This window comes from Stylophora pistillata, chromosome 10 (assembly GCF_964205215.1).
Source record: "Stylophora pistillata chromosome 10, jaStyPist1.2, whole genome shotgun sequence".
In the NCBI taxonomy this organism is placed as follows: Eukaryota; Metazoa; Cnidaria; class Anthozoa; order Scleractinia; family Pocilloporidae; genus Stylophora; species Stylophora pistillata.
This window is the reverse complement of record NC_142528.1, coordinates 27803605-27824000: the sequence shown is the minus strand read 5'-3', so window position 1 is coordinate 27824000 and position 20396 is coordinate 27803605. Positions and strand designations below refer to the sequence as shown.

At 40.3% G+C, this 20396-nt stretch overlaps 3 protein-coding genes and 1 long non-coding RNA gene across 8 annotated transcripts in view; all 4 read left to right on the top strand.

Annotated features, from left to right (window-relative positions):
- Positions 1-10240, top strand: part of LOC148722502 (uncharacterized) — a 21538-nt gene extending 11298 nt beyond the window's left edge. The window contains exons 6-10 of the mRNA XM_088737049.1: positions 1-1987; positions 4226-4278; positions 5741-6582; positions 7118-7796; positions 8903-10240. The exon at positions 1-1987 is cut by the window's left edge and continues 1592 nt beyond it. Coding sequence (XP_088593175.1) covers positions 1-1987; positions 4226-4278; positions 5741-6582; positions 7118-7796; positions 8903-10054 — 4713 coding nt within the window. The 3' untranslated portion in view covers positions 10055-10240. The remainder of the gene's footprint in view (positions 1988-4225; positions 4279-5740; positions 6583-7117; positions 7797-8902) is intronic.
- On the top strand, positions 1997-4381 carry LOC148722503 (uncharacterized). 4 transcript variants are annotated; one of them, XM_088735321.1, is made up of 6 exons: positions 1997-2442; positions 2644-2715; positions 2958-3007; positions 3240-3389; positions 3580-3651; positions 3950-4381. In XM_088735321.1, exons 3-6 carry the CDS (start codon positions 3003-3005, stop codon positions 4020-4022), a joined length of 300 nt encoding a protein of 99 aa, XP_088591447.1. In that variant the 5' UTR covers positions 1997-2442; positions 2644-2715; positions 2958-3002; the 3' UTR covers positions 4023-4381. The 4 variants fall into 4 exon arrangements, with proteins under 4 accessions (XP_088591447.1, XP_088591448.1, XP_088591445.1 ...); XM_088735322.1 differs by having other exon boundaries at positions 1997-2464; XM_088735319.1 differs by lacking the exon at positions 2958-3007.
- A 711-nt stretch (positions 10241-10951) lies between the features above and the next one.
- Positions 10952-14790, top strand: LOC148722501 (uncharacterized). 2 transcript variants are annotated; one of them, XR_015992845.1, is made up of 4 exons: positions 10952-11078; positions 11236-11307; positions 11829-12027; positions 14343-14790. It is a non-coding gene; the product is annotated as an uncharacterized LOC148722501 (long non-coding RNA). The 2 variants fall into 2 exon arrangements; XR_015992844.1 differs by having other exon boundaries at positions 10972-11125.
- A 2008-nt stretch (positions 14791-16798) lies between these two features.
- LOC111345616 (uncharacterized) overlaps positions 16799-20396 on the top strand; it is an 18306-nt gene continuing 14708 nt past the window's right edge. The window contains exons 1-3 of the mRNA XM_088735277.1: positions 16799-17001; positions 17557-17629; positions 19819-19867. Of these exons, the coding sequence (XP_088591403.1) occupies positions 19850-19867 (18 nt within the window). The 5' untranslated portion in view covers positions 16799-17001; positions 17557-17629; positions 19819-19849. The remainder of the gene's footprint in view (positions 17002-17556; positions 17630-19818; positions 19868-20396) is intronic.

The following is a 20396-nucleotide window of genomic DNA, read 5'->3' as shown; positions in this document are numbered from 1 at the left end:
CAAGATTTTTTTAGGAGAGGATTTTCAAATTACGCAGATGATACTCGTGATAAGTTTCTAGCCTCGTACTCAAGGCTAGAAACTATTGTCTTTTCTAATTTTGGGGCATATATGGACGTAACACCAGCTGTGTGTAGTGCACTTCAAGTGAACTTATCTTTACATTCCTTTACTTTTGAACAACATTTTCCTTTTTCCTCGGAGGATGCTGTTGCTATAGGTGACAGTTTAGCCGCAAACAAAGCACTACAAACCATGACTTTAAAACTGTTGGGTGAGAATTGGACGACTGTTTTTCAAAAGGGATTGTCTGGAGAAAGTCTGCTGACATCTGTTGTTCTGGAGATCAGTGGCTCGGTAAGGGAAAGTGAAAAAAAGCCTTTGAAAAAATTGTTATTGAAGAGATCGCTTAAATCTCTTAGCCTCGCTATTTATGGAGACATGCACGATTCATTGGCGACTTCAATCGGCGAAGGACTCGCAACTAATCCGTTCTTACAATCCCTCACATTGATTGTTTCTGGAAGCGTCAGCTGCTCTGCTTTCACTTCGTTAAAAATGGGTGTTCTAGGAAATAGTGCTTTAAAGTCACTGGATTTAAAAGTGTTTGGAGGACTTCCTGACAACTGGGTAAATATCAGTGAGGCTCTCTATGCTGCTAAAAGGTCGTCCTCCATGTCTCTTACAATTAAACCGGACGTAGTTGGCAAAATAACAACTCAACAGGTGGCCCGCTGTCTTCGTCCTGTTCGAAATGAAAGTGTTGGCGCGTTTAAACTGCATTCATTTACTGTAAACATGTGGGGAGAGTTGAGTTGCAGTGGAGCCAGTGATTTATGCAAATTACTGATAGCATCAATAGTTTCCTGTGTTAATTTGAATATCCACGGACGAGTAACAGATAGTGTTGCTGCCTGTTTGGCTGAGAACTTTGACAAAGTTAACTCATGCCCAGTGTCCGACTTAAATATCAACATTCGGGGAGAGTTGACGAGAGATGGAAACAGCATCCTTCAATCACTTAAATGCAATCAAACATTTGCCTTTACTTTAAATGTCCAAGACGTGAATGTAGTTGACAAAAGATGCGATGAAGTTAAGTTATATGGAGTCGATTCTTCGTCATTAAAAGAAGCGTTTACAAAATTCGAGTCTATCTGCTCGCGTGTAAGTAAATTGAGTCTGAACTTGGATAATCCCAGTAACTTAAGTGAAGTGGACTGGGGATGTAGTGCTGGCGACGTTTTGGCGAAATTCGTGTCACTTACCACGTTAAGCCTCTCATTCAACGACTACAGTGGCTGGAATGAATGCGAGTTGGGTGGTCTATGGAGTGGTGTGGCACAGAACACGTCAATAACTACGCTGAGTATTACAGTCAACAAATACAGAGGGAGACGCACAGGCAACTGGATAGGTTGTCTGTGGGATAGTTTGAATCGAAACACGTCAATAACCACGTTAAGTATTACATTGAACATCTACATTGAAATGGAATTGGACTTGAAGGCTAGACTGTATCTTGGTTTGCAAGGAAACACATCAGTGACCGCCCTGAGTATTACAGAGAACATCTACAGTGACTTGTATGACAGTGACTTGTATGACGTTGACTCCTTTGCTGTTTTGTGGGGAGATTCGGAGGTAAACACGTCATTAACCACGCTCAGTATTATGGTCAACAACTACAAGAAAATAGGCGAATCGTGGGCGGTTGGACCGCCGAGGAGTTTGGAACAAAATATGTCAATAACAACGCTAAATATTTCAGTCAATAACTGCGGTGAGATGAGTGGAGACTGGGTGGTCCGTCTGTTTAGTTTTTTATCAGAAAACCCGTCACTTGCCACATTGAATCTTGCACTTAACTACCACAGCAACTCATATGAAGACTATAAAGACTGGATACACAAATTAAATCTAGCTTTGGAAATGAAAGAATCACCAATCAGAATTTGTCTTGAAGTGAATGTGTTCAGTGAGAGAAATTAAAAACTTAAATGGGTCTGACTTAGCGAACAGCATATCTTTTAAACATTCTCAACACTGACTGAGTACATTAACTTGAGCTTCTGGCGCACTTGTCTTACATTCAATGATTACAATTACAAAGACTGCAAATCTTATCTGGAACAGCTCGTCAGTAACTACATTCAACAATTACGTTGATGGGAGAGGAGACTGGGTATGATTCTCAATTTCACATGGAGGAATGCAATCCTTGTGAGATGAGGGCACTCACTGGTTGAATGTTGGTTTTTAAACTCGTCATAGAAATGAATGGCGTGGAGATGTTTCAGTTGAGCTGGACCAAACTGCTGTACAACAAACGAAGACTCCTGAATAATGTATGTTACATCCTGGCAATGAAAGACTCCGACGACTCCGTGATGACGGGTTAAAGACCACATGACGCATGCGGAGTCCTTGACATTCTAGGAGGTAAGAAGATCCTTTGCAGAGGGTAAGTTATTCACTTTACTTAAATCAACACCAGGCTTTTCGCGACAGGCTATTCTGCGCTTAAACAAAAAAAAAATTATATAGCGTGGTATGACTTCTAATTTCAGTGAGATTCGCAGTTTTTAGTTTGGTATGAATTAGACATATTCAGATTCGTTTGATATTTTATACTCATCTCAGGTACTATATGCGATAGATGCCACCTTTTGCTTTAACCAGGCACCGTTACGTGGAGTCCGGTGACACAGTGAGGTAACCACAAATTTCAAACATTTTATCGCGGTGTAGACCTTAGATAGATAGCGTCCAGCTGCCTTTTGGGAAACCAAAGGTTAGGAAATTCATAACGATATGAAGCAAAAGTCAGAGTAATTTCATTAAAAAATGTGGAGGTTATTCATCTTGACGAAGATGAATTAGAAAAGAGTGTTGTTATCTGAGGATGATGATGAAGCCAGAACAGTCAAAATCATGATTGTTGTCAACTTTTTTAGTTGTAGAGGCTCATGGCCGTGATACTCTTTGGTTAAATTACAACGATGCGGTGAGAGAAAATTGATAAGATCCGTTTACCATTTGTGTAAATAACGGTATGGTATTTATTGGACCTGAAAATCGTTACTCGTTCAAGTTCTTATTTTCGCTCCTAATTTTTGTTTTGTACTCATTATAATGTTCGCATCTGTTGGTATTTTTGTGAATGTCATAGTTTACCTCTGATTTGAAAAGTGTTTTTGTTTTGTATGTGAAAGTTTTTTCCTGTGCTCGCATCTTAGATTTAGTACTTTTGGCCGTAGAGGTGTTCTAAAGTTAGAAGCCTTTGCTTTTCAATACTCCCAAAAGGAAGATTTCCAAAGAAGCTTTTTTAAGTCGTGGCAACTAAAGATTTGGACTTCTCTGTCACCAAGGGTTGATGACCACATGACGTAAGCACGGTCTATGATTGGATATGACGTTAGAAGACACGTGACAGGAGGGGTTATGCTGCTAAAACTCAGAATTATTAGGGGCTGGACCGTTTCAAATTAAAATTAACATAAGGTTTATTCTTGTATGCCACAAAGTGAGAGGTATTTTCTCATATCATAAAACTGATTTAGCTTTCTTTTACGACAGGTACCACGCTTTTTTCGTGGAGTTAGATTTTAACATAAGTTTTTCGAAATCAAAAGCACCATTAGCGCAACGGTAAGTTAGACTATAATGCATAATGAAATGATTTTTTGAACGGTATTGATTGTAAGCTTATCCTCGAAGTACACACAGTCTTTGTGACAAAGCTAATCTAAGAAGTATACGCAATGGTTATTAAATTTTAACCATCCATACATAGTAGTAAACCGCTGAATTATCTACGGCCCAGTGGTAGAGCACCTGAGCGCGAAATCCGCAGGTCTGGGTTAGATTCTTCCCGTTGGATAAGATCCTTCCAATTCGTCAATTATTACTCTGTTTTTCAATTACTTTGTTACTGTTTCTTTTACAGCCTTCATATCCCAGCTGACCATAAATGGTCCAAGAGAATCCGAGAGTATCTTAACCAGGAACAAGCCAAGTGACACATTATTTCTTACCAACTGATGGAAACAGTTTTTAAGACACATAGGCAAATCTTATCAGTGTTATTAGGCTCATTGGCGCTTTTAAAGTTTAGTGATGGATGAAGAAAATACACGACTACTGTGTAACATTTTCTATTATTTAACCAGTTGTAAAGTAGAGTGAAAATTTTTCGTGGTAATTTATGTTATTCCTTCCTAAGGAGACAGGAACACGGTCTACCTCACCGCGACTAACATTGGAAGTGACTTCATCGTGAGTCAGACGATAGCACTTCACTACCACGATTAGTTCAACAACCTTTTTTACGATATGTAATAAATTTGTAAGGAGGATTATAAAATTACTCTTCAATCTTTGTATTGAAAGGTGATTAATGGGAGCAAAGGGGAAAAAAATTCAAGATTTTGTCACAAAGAAGGGCTTGTATCATTCTTACTCCACAGTTTTATTATAAAGTAGAAAGATTTCGCCAGAATTATTCAGCATCCAGCAATGTCAGCTCAGTGCGAAGATTAAGTGAATTATACCCTGAGGTGGCGGCAACGTCGGGAAGTGAAAATCGAAATACGTGACAGAATTGCAGTCAGAAAAAAAAAAAAAAAAAAAAAAAAGAAGGTCACGGTCTCCATTTTCTTTCTACACTTCTTATCCAACGAAAATTGAATTGTTGGAGTTGCAAGCTGAAACGGAAGAACCAACCAACCAGACTGCCATTTGTCTTGCCATCCGGTGGCTTACCACCCTCCTAATCTAGTTTTTATTTGATCGTAAGCAACGAAGTCCTAATCGCCATGCACTGCTTCAGCGCCCTTTTGTTTAATTTTCATTGGTTGGTAATGCTTTGCTCTTCTCATTACACACCCGGGTACAGCTCCGGCGTGAGAGAAAACCAGCCATTACGGTTAGTGAAAACAGCTAGACCTCTGGGCCATCGTGTTTGTAACTAAAAAGAAACCGGTTACTAGTCGGAATTGCGTAGATTTTTGTAGAAGTGCAAGAAAACTCCCACTGAGGCCTATCCAACTTCACGTTGGCTGGCTTGTTGGACACCGGTTCTGTTTAATTTTACTCGCCTTTAAAGCCGTCCTCGCATGTTGACCTAACCTTAATTTCTTCCTCTTTCATATACCCTCCATTGAAAATGGTATGTATTTCGCTGAATTACATTCTTGGGAAACTACATCTGCATATGATACCCGTATTTCGAATTTCTAGCACAGTACTGCAGATTTTGTGTCAACTTGCCAAATTCCTATTCTGTGACATGCCAATGGCTTTTGGGTAAAAAAATTCCTACCCAATCACTTTCCCCTCCCAGCTTATTACCCCTTTCTTTTCTCTTGTTAACCCAAGCGGGCGAAGGGGAAAAATAATCGAGAACTTGTTTGATACACAACGGCAGATAAAGTATTTATTCAAAATTTTCTGGCGTAAGTTTTAACCGTATTTCTTCCTTTCTATTTGAAATTTGACGGAAGATTTTAGAATCAAAAAGCATCTTGAACTGGCTGTACGAGTTCCACAATCCTTTTACCTTCAAGTCCAGTCTTTAGAATGATTAACAGCTGAAATGACCCCATATTTGGAAACAGAAAGTCCTTTGGGAACTCTGGGAAGAAATTTGAGAGTGTTGAGAACTTTCGCTTTTCAAAAGATGCGTACCTAAGCGTATTTTGACTGCAGTTTTACATGTGCATGTCTTAAACTAATTCAGGCAATCCAAGAAAATGCCTTCCTCATTGCACTTCCTAGCAATCCTTTGAATCTGCTTCTTCTCTGTGTTGTTTTTGAGGATTATGAAGGTAATCTACCATCTTCTCGGACTGAACTTCATCATATTATTGTTCGTTGCCTTTTACGAAGGTATTGTACAAAAAATAAAGTGAAAGCCGCTGTTGACGACAAAGATTTAGAGGAGGAATTTGAAGATAGTTTACTAGCATTGGGGCAGTTAGCTTGGAGATGTCTGCAGAAAGACCGCCTTTCGTTTCTAGAGGAAGAGTTAGCAGAATTTGAAAATGCAATGAAAACTTTGGCAGCTCGTAAACTTGGTTTGATTTTTAAAGAAGCCAGTTCCAGGAAGATTAACCCCCAGCACGAATATCACTTTTTCCACAAGACTTTTCAAGAGTACTTGGCGGCATTATACCTAGCACACAAGCTACTGAAAGAGAAGGTTAACGTCTTTCGTGATTTGAAGTTGAGCCTTCGTGCGGAAGTTATGGATAAATACCACCAAGTGTTTCTCTTTGTTTCTGGCGTACTTGGTAAAAAAGCTGGTATTCTGTTTGGTCAAATTGGTGAGGAGCTTAAGACTAAATTCTGGAAGTGGCCGGATTGCTTTATACAACAGGCGACTTTCTTCATTGAAAGTGGCAACGGTGAACAGGTAGCAATGACTCTTTGTTCCTATGTGCCGTTTCCACAGTCAATAACCATTAAAAACAAAAGAGAGCAACTACAAAGTTTCTTTCTTGTTGTAAATGCTTGCAAGAGCTTCTCACAACTTCAGTTGCCTGTTCATCTTACTGTATTAAATATGAAAGGAGCATTTCGGTATCCTTTTATTGAGCTTTTAACGTCATACCAAAGGCTAGAAACTCTCTTCGTTTCTTTTCGTAGGGTAGGAACCAACGCACTACTTGCTGTGTTAGAAGCACTTTAAGTGAACCCATCTTTACGTTCCTTTACTCTTGAAACAATATGTCCTTTTTCCTCTAAGCAGGCTGAGGCTATTGCTGAAAATTTACCCGCAAATAAAACGCTAGAAACAGTGGCTATGAAACTGATTCGTCGGTTAGGCGAGGATCAGGCCACTGTTCTTCTGAAAGAATTGTCTGCAGATACACCGCAAACATCTATAGTGCAGGAGATCAATGGCTTGGTTAAAAAAAGTGAAATAGTGGCTCTGAAAAAAGATTTTTTCAACAGATCACCTAAATCTCTTAATCTCACTATTTATGGAGCCATGCACGATTTATTGGCGACTTTAGTCGGGGGGGGGGGGACTCGTAGCCGATCCTTGCTTAAGATCTTTCTCATTGATGGTTCATGGAAATGTAAGATACTCTGCTTTCACTTCGTTAAAAAGGGCTGTTCTAGAAAACAGTGCTCTAGGGTTACTAGAGTTGAACAGTGCTTTAGGGTCACTAGAATTAAACGTGTTCGGAGGACTTCCCGACAACTGGTTGAATATATGTGAGGCTCTCTATGCTGCTAAAACGTCATCTATGTATCTGAAAATTGAGCCGGATGTAGTCAGCAGAATACAAAGTGCACAGTTGGCCTGTCTTTGCCCTGTTCTAGAGGAAAACCGTGGCTTTATGAAACTGCACTCATTAACTTTTGACGTGTGGGGAGAGTTGAGTTGCGTGGGAGCAGATGATGTCTGCAAACTCTTGACAGTGTCAGGAGTTTCTTGTGTCAATTTGAATATCCATGGAAGAGAAACTGTTGCTACCCGTTTGGTTAAGAACTTAGACAAAGTTAACTCACTATCTGACTTGAGTATCAACATTCAGGGAGAGGTAACAAGAGATGGAAACAGGACTCTTCAAGCGCTGATGCACAATCCACTATATTCCTTTACCTTAGATGTCCTTGACTGGGATGCAGTTGACGAAATTTGCGAAGAAGTCGAGATATCTGTAATTGATTCTTCGTCGTCAACGACAGCTTTTACGAAAGTCCAGGATATCTGCCCACATGTAAGTAAAGTTTGTTTGGACTTTGATAACCCCAGTGACCTAAGCGAGGACATGGAACGCAATGTATGTGCAGTTTGGCAAAATTTGTGTCACTCACTACTTTAAGCGTTTCAATGAACACCAACAGTGGCTTAGGTGGAGGCTGGAAACTTTGTCGAAAGATTGGTTTGTCTCAAAACACGTCATTAACTACACTTAACCTTACAGTCAACAATAACGTTAGAGTGATGGTAGATTGGACACGTGATCTGGAGCATAATCTGGAACAAAAGACGTCATTAAATACGCTAAGCATTACAATGAACAACCACAGTTTCATGAGAGGAGATCGGACGAAAGGTCTGGGAAATGGTTTGGCAAAAAAACAAGTCGATGACCTCGCTAAGCCTTACAATCAACAACCACTCTAGACTAAGGGGAGATTGGACAGGTGGTCTTGAGAGTGGTTTTGGCAAGAAATACATCACTAACTATGCTAACCTTTACAGTCAATAACTACTCTACATTAAGGGCATGTTTACATGGAAAGAGGGTGCCCCTAGGGGATAGGGTTACCCTACTTGGTAGGGTTGAAGATACCGAGCGTTTACATGGTAATTTGAAACCCTAGGGGCGAGGGCTGATACTATAGCCAGGTCACCCAGCAAGGAAAACAACCAAAATGACGGCGGGAGATAAAGTTTTGGCGGTTAATTTGATTCTTACGGCACTCGCTTCTTTAGTTCCTTCTTTTCAACTTTGTGCTTTGTTGTTGATATCTCTAATGGCTGAAAGACAGCGTTTACAACTGGCTAGCCAGCGCATTTCAGCCCAATATAACATTGCTATGAATCACCTCCGTAACGTCAAGAGACAAGTTTGTCGTAAAGGCAGGATTTGGCGCATTCCCGCCATTTTGTTTCGCTGAGATGCCTGCGCTGTGTGTCAGCGGTATGACTGGACATAGCTCTACCCCTAGGGATAACCCTAGGTTTTGCGTTTACATGGGCTAATGGCGGCAAAACTCGTCCCTACACAGTAGGGTCACCCTACCTTTCAGGTAGGGTAACCCTACCCCTAGGGTCATCCTACCTCACATGTAAACACGCAGTATAATTACAATAGAGAAGGGTCACCCTACTAGCTAGGGTAACCCTACTATGTAGGGGTACCCTCACTCATGTAAACAGGCCCTAAGAGACGGTTGGGCACATTGTCTTGGTAGTGGTTTGGCAAAAAATACGTCATTAACTACGCTAAGCCTTACAGTCAACAACCACCGTGACCTAAGAGGAAAGTGGACAGATGATCTGGGGAGCGGTTTGGCAAAAAATACGTCATTAACTACGCTAAACCTTACAGTCATCAACCACAGTAAAACAAGAGGAGACTGGACACATGATCTGGGATGTGGTTTGGGAGAAAATGCGTCATTGACTACGCTGAACCTTACAGTCAACAACCACTGTGAAATGAAAGGAGTTTGGGCACAAGGTCTGGCGAGTGGTTTGGCAAAAAATACGTCATTAGCTACGCTAGATCTTAAAGTCAACAACTTTGGTGACTTAAGTGCATACTGGACAGGTGATCTTAAGAGTTGTTTAAAAGAAAAGAAGTCGTTAACAACCCTAAGCCTTGCGATCAACGACTGCCATTCTAGTCTTACTGCCTGGTCACTTAGTCTGGGGAATAGTTTGGCAAAAAGTAAGTCATTAACTAAGCTGAACCTTACATTCAACAAGTGCCGTAACGTAGGAAGAGTTCAGAAACGTGATCTAGGAAGGGGTTTGGCTGAAAATACGTCACTAACCACGCTGAACCTTACATTCAACCACTTCAGTGGTATGGTAGGAGACTGGACACCTTATCCGAGAAGTGCTTTGGCAAAAAATACTTCCTTAACTACGCTCAGCCTCACAATAAACAAGTACAGTGTCATGACAGGAGAGTGGACACTTGGTCTGGGAAGTGATCTGGCAGAAAACACTTCATTAACAATGCTAAGCCTTACAGTCAACAACCACAGTGACATGTGTGGAGATTGGACAGGAGGTCTGGGAAGTGGTCTGGCAGAAAATACTTCATTAATAACACTAAGCCTTACAATCAACAACTACAGTAACATGAGTGGAGACTGGGCATTTGGTCTGGGAAGTGGTTTGGCACAAAACACGTCACTTGCCACATTGAACCTTACACTCAATAACTACAATAACCTGACTGAAGACTGGATGTACAAACTCGATCAAGCTTTGGCAATGAACACGTCGTCAATTAAAATTAATCTTGCAGTTAACGTGTTTGGCGAGAGAAATGAAAAATCTGAAATTGGTGCGGCTTAGCAAAAAGCACGTGTTTAAAACATCCCCAACCCTGACTCAGTACTGTAACATGAGCCTGTTCCTTCCCTTGTCGTACAGGGAATGATTACACTTCTAGAAGACTTGAAATCTGAACTGGAACAGCGCATCAGTAAGTATCTTCAACTGGTACATTGACGAGAGGGGAGACTAGGTCTGATTCTTACTTACTCAGGGAAAAGAGAACGTTGTAATCCATCTGGTTAGATGTGGTTGTGCTTATTGGTAAAGAAATCAATGGCTTGTACCTGCTCTAGATAAACTGGACCAAGCTGCAGTTCAACGAAAAAAGCCTTCTGAAGAATCTGTGCTACGTCCTGGGAAGCAAAGTCTTGGACCTGTCCGTCATCGAGGGTTAATGACCGCAATGACGTAAAACACACTCCTTGACAGGATATGGTGTTAGAGGACACCTGACAGAGGGTAAGTCGTTGGTAACCATTGAAGTAACGATAAGCCTGGAGGGGTAGGCTATGCTGTGTCAAAGCTATAATTTTGAGAGCCTGGTAAAATGTATGTTCAAATAAAACGTTTGCGTTATCATTGTATGCCACAAACTGGGACAAGGTTTGGCAATGAAGAAGTTATCAATCAAAATTTGTCGTGAAGTGAACGTGTTCGGTGAGAGAAATGAAAAATCTGAAATGGGTCTGGCTTAGCGAAAATCACATCTTTTAAACATCCTCAACACTGACTCAGCACATGAACATGAGGCTGTTGTCGCACATTCATTGATTACAAAGACTACAAATCTGATCTGGAACAGCGCGTCAGTAACTACAATCAACAGCTACATTGACGGGAGAGGAGACTGGGTATGATTCTGAAATACACGTGGGGATAACGGTGACTGGTTGGATGTAATTTTTCGACTTGGCGGGAAATGAACGGCGTGGACTTGTTCCAGTTGTACTGGAACCGAACTGCAGTACAGCAAACGAAGACCCGAACGAACGAACAATGTGTGTTTCACCTTGGAAAAAGACTGACGATTCTGTGATGAAGGGTAAAGTACCTTAACATTCTATGAAGTAAGAAGACCCTCTGCAGAGGGTAAGCTATTCACTTCACTTGAATCAACACCAGGCTTTTACGGACAGGCCATTTTGTGTTAAAACAATAAAAGTATGAAAGATTTGTTTTTTTCTTTATACTCCCCTCAGGTACTATGTGGGATAGACGCCAGCTTTTGCGTTAACCAGGCACTGCTACCTGGAATCCGGTGACACAGTGAGGTAACCACAAATTTGAAACAATTTATTTCGATGTAGGCTTTAGGTAGACAGCGTCCAGCTGCCTTTTGGAAAGCCAAAGGGTAGGAAATTCAGAGCGAAATTAAAAAAATATCAGAGTAACTTTTTAGAAATGTGGAGGTTATTCATCTTGATGAAGATGTAGTTTAAGAGAGTGCTGTTAAATGAGGATGATGATATAGTCAGAACAGTCAAAATAATGATTGTTGTCAACTTTTAGAGTGGAAGAAGCTCGTGGCCGCGTGATACTTTGTGGTTAAATTACAATGATGCGTTGAGAGAAAATAGATATCTTTTTACCATTTGTGTAAATAACGGTATGGTATTTATTGGACCTGAAAATCGGTACTCGTTAAAGTTTTTTTTTCTGCTTCAAATTTTTGTTTTGTACTCATTGCAATGTTCGCATCTGTTCTTATTTTTCTGACGGTCATAGTTTAGCTCCGAGTTGATAAGATTTTTATTGTGCATGTGACATTTTTTCTCTGTGCTCGCATCTTTAGATTTAGTAGGTTTGGCCGTAGAGGTGTCTGAAGTAGAAGCCTTTGCTTTTCAATTCTCCCAAAAAGAAGATTTCCAAAGAAGCTGTTTTATATCGTGGCAACTAAAGACTTGGACTTTTCTGTCACCGAGGGTTAATGACCACATTGACGTAAGCACAGTCTTTGATTGGTTATGATGTTAGAGGACACGTGACAGAAGGTAAGTCTTCACATCCCTTGAAGTAACAGTAGGCTTGTGCGGAGAGGTTATGCTGTGCTAAAACTCAGAATTATTAGTGGCTGGACAATAGCAGTTTCCCGAAATCAGAAGCGCTATCAGCGCAGCGGTAAGTTAGATTTGTTTATAATGCGTAATAAAATGATTTGCGAACGATATTGATTTTAATCTTATCCTTTAAAGTGCCACTGAAACGAAATTTTCGCATGTGAGATTTTTGCATGATAATAAAGTTTGAACCTTACTAACAAGCGCTGTGAGGATTTTTCGGTCCAACAGAGCGCGGAAAGCTTTCTTCTAGCCCTTTAAACTCGGCTAGTCGAGCCCAAAATTGGCGGCCATCTTGGCGCGGCCAAAACAATGTTGTGACTTCACTGTTTGAGTATATCTCAGAACTCCGAGTAAACCCCAAGTGAGCATGGAATGTGGCGAAACTGTTAAGAAGCCCCAAAAAAAGTTTTTGGGCAAGTACTGTGTTGCTGGTGGGCCCGGAAATGTAAGTTGTACTGATAACTTCAGAAGAGAGGGCCTATAGATGCATATCTTTCCTCGTGACGATGTAACTCGCGAGAAATGGGCTCGCTTCGTGCGAAGACATCGGGCAAAGTGGCAGCCATCGAAAATATCAGTACTGTGTTCCGTGCATTTTGAATTGTCAAACTTTGAGCAGCGACTCGATCTAAATCTCGGGGAAGGCTCTAGCTTCCTTTCAAACAAAGCGATGGTTAAAGAAGGACGCTGTGCCAACCAAAGATGGTGTACAGCAGCAAGAAAATGTCTTGTCCTCGCGTGAGCCAAGAATGGTAAGTGTGTGCTTACAAAGGTGTGAAATTCCGCTTAGCGTTTGGACGAGGAATAAATACGCAGTTTGTTGCTTCAAGAACAGTACTGTTTGTTAATGGAGAAAAGTCGGGATGGTTCAAAATGCATTCCGCATCGAGACCGATAACTGTAAACTTCCCTCTCGTCTGGAGTATTTTGTAACAGCATCTAACGTCACGCGCCCTGGCTAAGTGTGTAACACTGCAATTTCCACACGTAGACCTGTAAACAGAAATGTTTAGACTTAAGCCTGAAGGTTCCATCGAAAAATAAAAAATCACAGCTATGAGCTCTCACAATTGTCTAAAGGAACTTGTCCTTCGAAACGTTGTTCTAAAACGGAGGACAAAATACCGTCTTCGTCTTCTTGTTCATCTTCGCCGCCGCCATTGTTATCGCCGTCTTCACTAGAAGCTAAGGGCTCGCCTTGGTACGGCGCAAAATCACCATTAAATACATAGTAATCTTCTCCATCAGTGCTGCAAACGTCTTCGCTCCCTTCGAAAGAAGATTCACCCGTTGGAGGCTCGTTTCCAGACATTACATTGAGCTAACCGCCTCCCGGTTAGCTCAATGGATAAAACGCTGGACTGTTGTGCGGGAGGTCGAGGGTTCGAGCCCCGGCCGGACCAACACTCAAGGTCTTAAAATAATTGAGAAGAATTTGCTACCTTTCTATAACATCAAAAAAGGGTTAGATATTCTAGTCTTCTTGGATAGGGACGAGTAAATGGAGGTCCCGTCTCCTGCAGGGTTGGGGAAGGAGACGTTAATTTCCCGCACACGAGATCACTGTGCGATGGATGTCCTCCCCTGAGGTGGGATGGGTGGGAAGGTGAGATCGATAGACTGAAGCGGCTGCCAGAGGCGCCTGATGTGCTGACGTCTGTTCTCAACCTTACACTACACCCGTAATTCAGCCTCTGGGCTGCAAGTGGTCAGATATAAACTATATTTACATATTTATTTACATTTATTATCGCGGACCGTATAAATACAAACAATGTGAAAGAAAAGACCCACGCTAGCGAGATAAATACAACCAGTGATGTCAGCAATCGTTTTCGTTCATTCCCAGGGCCCGGACATGTTTTGAAGCCAAAATGCGGTTTTCAACACTAAATAAGACAACTTTCCACTTTTTTCTGGCGAAAAAAAATTAGCCCACGATAATCAGCGTGTTTCAAACCACTAAATTATGAAAAAATCTCACATATGAAAATTTTCTTTCAGTGGCACTTTAAGTACACACAGTGCTTGTGACAAAGTTAATCCTTGAAGTATACACAATGGTTTTTACATTTGAACCGTCCATACATAGTAGCTGACCACTGAGTTATCCGCAGCCCAGTGGCAGAGCATCGCAGCGCGAAATCCGGAGTTCTGAGTTTGACTACTCACGGTGGATAAGATTCTTCCAATTTGTCAATTATTACTCTTATTCTCCAATTAGTTTCTTACTGTTTCTTTTATAGCCTTCATATCCCAGCAGACCAGCTGTGTGCACGATGATGGATTAAATGTTCCAGAAGAATCTAAGAGTATCTTAACCAGGAACAAGCGAAGTGACGCATTATTTCTTACCAACTAATGAGAACAGTTTTTCAGACACAGGCAAATCTTGTCAGTGTTTGTTAGCTCATTGACGCAATTAAAGTTTAGCGATGGATGAAGAAAATACTGGAGTACTGTGTAACATTTCCTATTATTTAACCAGTTGTAGAGTGGAAAGTTTTCGTGGGGATTCATGTTAGTTCTTCGTAAGGTGACAGGTACTCAGTTTACCTCATCGCGATAGACATTGGAGGTGACCGCATCGTGAGTCAAGCGATAGCACTTCACTACCACGATTAGTTCAACAATCTTTTTGTACGATATGTAATACATTTGTAAGTAGGATTATAAAGTTTCTCTTCAATCTTTGCATTGAAAGGTGATTAATAGGAGCAGAGTTGAGGAATTGAAGATTTTGTCATAAAGAAGGGCTTATATCATTCTTACTCTACAGTTTTGCAACGATGTCCGCTAAATGCTAAGATTAAGTGAATTCTACCCTGATATGGTGGCAACGTCGGGAAATGAAAATCGAAATGCGTGACAGAATTGGAGTCGGAGAAAAAAGAACGTTTCCATTTTCTTTCTACACTTTTGATCCGATGAAAACCAGGAGCCCATGAAACGGAATTGTTTGAGATGCAAGCTGAAACGGAAGAACCAACCAACCAGAGTGCCATCTGTCTTGCCATCCGGTGGCTTACGACCTTTATAATCTAGTTTTTATTCGATCTTAAGCAACCAAGTCCTAACCGCCATGCACTTCTTCAATGTTCTTCTATTTAATTTTCATTGGATGGCAACGCTTTGCTGTTCTCATTACGCATCCGAGTAACAGCTCCTGCGTAAGAGAAAACCATCCATTACGGTTAGTGAAAACAGCAGGGCCGCTGGGCCACATTATTTGGTACAAAAAGAAATCGGCTATTAGTCAGAATTGCGCAGCTGGAGCAGTAGATCCCCCGATCGTACCCACATTTTATAGATTTCTGTAGAAGCTCAAAAAACCTCTCACAAATGTCTATCCAGCTTTAAGTCGTTTAGCTAGTTGAGAAGTTCTGATTAATTTTGTTTGCCTTTATAAAGCAATCCTCGCACGTTGAGCTCACCTGGAAAGAGAGTAGGAAGTAAAGGCCGTCAGATGATGTCTTGCACTAATTTACTTTACCTGGTGATTACTAAGTGTTTGGTTGACACTGAAGGTCATATTTTAATACGAAAAGTATGTCGTCGTAACCGAAGACTTTATATCTGGAGAACTTAACCTATTAGCCACACCTTCGGACAGATTTGTCGTAAAACTCTAACGACTCTCTTTCTGAATGACTTAAGTCGGAGACAAGAATTCCTGAGGGAAACTGAAATTCCGACCAGAGTAGGTACAAGTTGTTGCACAGACTTGCCACATTTGATTACGTTAGCATGTGGACAAACCTTCAAATCAAGGGATCCTTCCCTTGGGGTGCACAGGCAATTCAGGCTTAGAATCATCCGAATTAAGAACTCTTTTTGACACAGAAGTCAGGTCGCGGTGGGGGGGGGGGGGAGGGAACATATTCTCTGACCCCCTTTCAGCCGCGCCATTGCTTTACTTAAGAATGCGTTCCTTTGTCTTGACTTTCTTAGCAAAGCTAGATAGTCTCTCAGGGCAAGCTGCAGGTGCACGTTATAGAAAAGCTCCTACGGTGGAGAAAGTGAATTAAACGATGTCTTTAGGTAACACTAAATACCCAAGTATAGATAATTACGATACATTTCTGTTACTCTTTCTTAAATACTGTCAAGGATCCTCAACAGAGTTTTCTTCAAGGATGCTCCTGGACCTAACCTTAATTTCTTTCTCTTTCGTATACCCTCATTTGAAAATGGTATGTATTTCCCTGAATACCGTCTTGGGAAACTATATCTGCCTATGACATCATATTTTAGAACTTCTCGCACAGCGCAGGAGATTTTGTGTCAACTTCCCAAATTCCGATTCTGTGATATGCCAAGGGCTTTTCGGGTAAAAAAATTCGAGCCCAATCACTTTCCCCCTCTTCCCCCCAGCTTATTACCCCTTTCTTTTCTTTATTTTAGCGGACGAAGGCGAAAAATAGTCGAGAGCTTGTTTAATTGGCATTTAGCGGCAAAGAAAGTATTTATTTAATTTTGCTGCGTAAGTTTTAATCGTCTTTCTTCATTTCTTTTTTAAATTCGACGGAAGATTTTAGAATAAAAAAGCATCTTTGACCTGCCTTTGAAGTTCCATAATCCATTTACCTCCTAACCCAGTCTTTCAGAACGGTTTGTTCACGTCAATTGAGTTGACCCCATATTTGGAAACCGAAAGTCCTTTGGGAACTCTGGGTAGGAATTTCGCGGTAGTAAAGGGAACTTCCGCCCATCAAAAGACGCGTATCTTTAGATGCACATCTTAACTGCAATTAATTTTCAACTTACACGTGTCTAAATTTAAATGATGGGGTGATATAGAATCTCAACGTGGAGTGGCTAGGCCGTTAACATGGTGGTGAGCGAAGATTTTTGAGCTATTGCAAGTTTTGTGGTTGGGCGGCTTGTGCTGTCCGCTGATCGAAGGTAATTAAGCTTAATGTTTGTTCGTTTCGGGGAAGGTTCCTTGAGGAGAGATATCTAGCTCAGTGGTTGTACATGTTTTGGAATCATTTCGAATATCCCTCGAGAGAAAGCCTGTTCCAAATTACTGCTGCTTGATAAATAGCGTGACTTAATTGACTTCGCCGTCATGATCACATATTGCAGCATATTGGCTCCGGTCGTTTCAGAGTTTAGCGATTCAGGAAACTGTTATATCAGACACGTCTAAACGAAAAGTATAAGGACTTTTTCGTCATTCAAGCTTAATCTAATGTGTTTGAAGGAGGAGAATTTTTGTACAATTTGAAGAGTTGTAAGGGATGGGATTTACATATTTATGTTTCCACGGCAATTTGCTAATTGTTGCGGTACTGTTAACGTTGTCTGCGTATATGCATTTCCTGAATCATTTTAACTCTGAATTGAACGGGTAAGAAGAACAGACCCATCAAGAATATTGAGAATGATTCCAATTTTCCTTTACTTTTCAATAATCCTTGTAATCTTATCGTAATGTGGCCTGTGATTATTTTCAAGGGTTAAAGGGTGAGTCATCTCATTTAAACATGTCTGGATTAACGATGCTAAAGAACCCTTGGAACAGAATGTGGTAAGTTTTCACGTTTTGTCTATGTGCTGTAAGTTCCTCCAAATGCAAATGTCTAGAATTCTCACTATGTTCTTTAGTGGTCACGACTCATTTGCGATAATCAGAAAGGAATTCAAGTGGATGTCTAACAGAGTTCCGAGCGGGTGTTTACAAAACCAGGATCGGATCGGATCGGATCGGATCGGATCGGATCGGATCGGATCGACAAAATCAGGTTCGGATCGGACCGGATTAACAAAACTTGGATCAGATTGCGTCCAATTGACAAAACCAGGGCCGGATTCGAAAAAATTCAGTTCGCCTTAAATTTCCTGCCAAAATAGTCACATAACATGATAAAGTTTTGGCATAGAAATACGACTTCCTTTTTTCAGAGCTCAGCAAAGCAAAGTTGTAATGGTTTCTTTTTCATATAAGATATTCCACAGGTGCCCCTAGCTCACTACACTAAAGGTATAGTTGTTTCGCCCAAACAGGCAAAAAGAACTACAGAAAACAGACGAGGTAGATTTACTACTTTAGTAGTTTGAAAACTATATAATTATACATAATTATGCTATAAGGAACACATTTGTAGCCTTGCACACGGTACATAATTTTTTTGAATTCATTTAAACATTATTGTAAATTACTGACCCATCATTGTAAACAGTTTCTGAAAAGCCTTGATAGGAGCAGTTATTAAAGATTATCATTATGATGATAATCTTTAATAATTGCCATCATCACCTGATGATGGCAAACAGCCAAAAACATTTGGTTTAAACTTTTTAATAATTTTTTTCTTAATCTTTTAGCCTTGTATCTATAATGTCTTTTATTAAGCGAACATTATGGATTATCAATATTATAACAAATGTTTTGATAGATTGCTATTACAGACTCCATAGGCTGTTTTATAGAGCACTCAAAATCGACAGTCGACACTGTAATGTAACACTGCTTTTTGCAACACTATCACAATATGCTACTTGCATTGTAACACAACACCACTTTTCCGTCATGGTCGCATCTGCCCGTAATAAAACAACTATACATTTGGTATTGTGAGCTTGAGAACGTTTGTAGATATTCATTTTCAATCAATTACAGTCAAATTGTAGCGGCCTCAGTTGACTGGCACTTGCTTAGCAGGTGTTGTTACTTCTGATTGAAAACTTAAACATCATCGCCTGTAACTCCCATGAGGCTTAGCCCTCACACTGTGCATGGCAAGAAAAACAGTCGTCGCCATGTTTGACATGACTGTTTCTCTTAAGACTATTTTGGCGGGAATTTTATGGTGATCCAATTTTTTTTCGGATCCAGCCCGGGTTTTGTCAATCGGATGCAATCCAATCCAGGTTTTGTTAGTCCAGTCCGATCTGGTCCTGGTTTTGTCAATCCGATCCGATCCGATCCAATCCGGTTCTGGTTTTGTAAACGCCCATTCCAAGCGCACTTCTTTGCAAATTAATTAATAAGGTGCCTCTTGGTGACCCGGCCAGATATTAAAAGGCAGTCTATATAACTGCATTTGTCTTCTGTTGTAAAGTTTTAGAATTATTGCAGTTAAAAAAAACGTGTGGTTTTAAATGCATTTAAGAATTTTGCTACAAGTCAAATGAACATCAAAGCCAGGTTGTAAAATGGGTAACTCTCAGAGCATTTTCAAATCTATTAAACTCTAGAAATCAGGCTTAATTCCAACTTATATGGTTGGTACCAAAAATTTTTTCCAGAAAAATGTGCTAGCAATAGGTGGGGCAGAGTGTAGCAAAAATAATCAAATTTTAATATTTCTGCCGAAGAGAATTGACTCAGTCTGTAGTTTGGACATAATGGCAATAGAGATTATCAGACTTATTGGACTTATTAGAATTTTTGTGCCTAACAAAACCCAAGATATAATTATTTCAGTTCTTTCCATAGTAATTAAAATCTCCCAATCATTTCATGGTGGCCTCTCACAAACAAGTAATTAAAAAAAGAAAACTTGTTTAGTAAAAATGCCTTAATAGCTGTGTTCAGCTCATAATGAAAACTAAGAAGAAACATTATTACTTTGAGAGAGAGCATTTCACTGTTTGAATGAGTAAATTATGTTCAGACTGCCTATTTCATGAATATGCAGTAATCCTGATAGCTTTAAGCTCTTGTTTGTGTTTAGTGAAGTGAAATTAATTTAGACACTGCAATGTTTCTTTTAGCAAAAGCACTCAATATTGAAGGTTTCCTGTGATGTCTGGGCCATCAAAGGTAAAATCAATGACTGAAAATTATTTTGTGGAGCTATGACAATGCGATTCAAGTACAAGTGCAGAATGTCTTGTAAAAGCATTTACCTGTATACCTTAATGTGTCATTGTGTATCTTGAAACTTGCAGTTCTTTCAGACCTTGGGAGATTTCTATCCTATGTAGGTTTGAGTGGCATAATTAACAAATGGTAAACACCACAGCATATACTATTGAGTTATGGATGCATGCGGGAGGTTGCTCGCCTCGCGTGACTCTAGCTTCTTGAGTGTTTAGCAAACCTCCCAAGTGCATCCATAACTCAATAGTGTACACTGTGGTTTTTACCATTTGATTTATAACAGAACATTGATACATTGTAGCTAAAGAGTTCCCTTTTATTTAACAAATCTTACGTGACCAGAAAAAAACAAGTGCGTGCAGAAAAATAGTCTTTGCATTTGCTCACGTCAGCAGTGTACACCCATGGGAAAATGGGGGACGCTAAATTGACCAATCAGAGCGCGTGTTTTGCTTTGGTTATGTTGTAA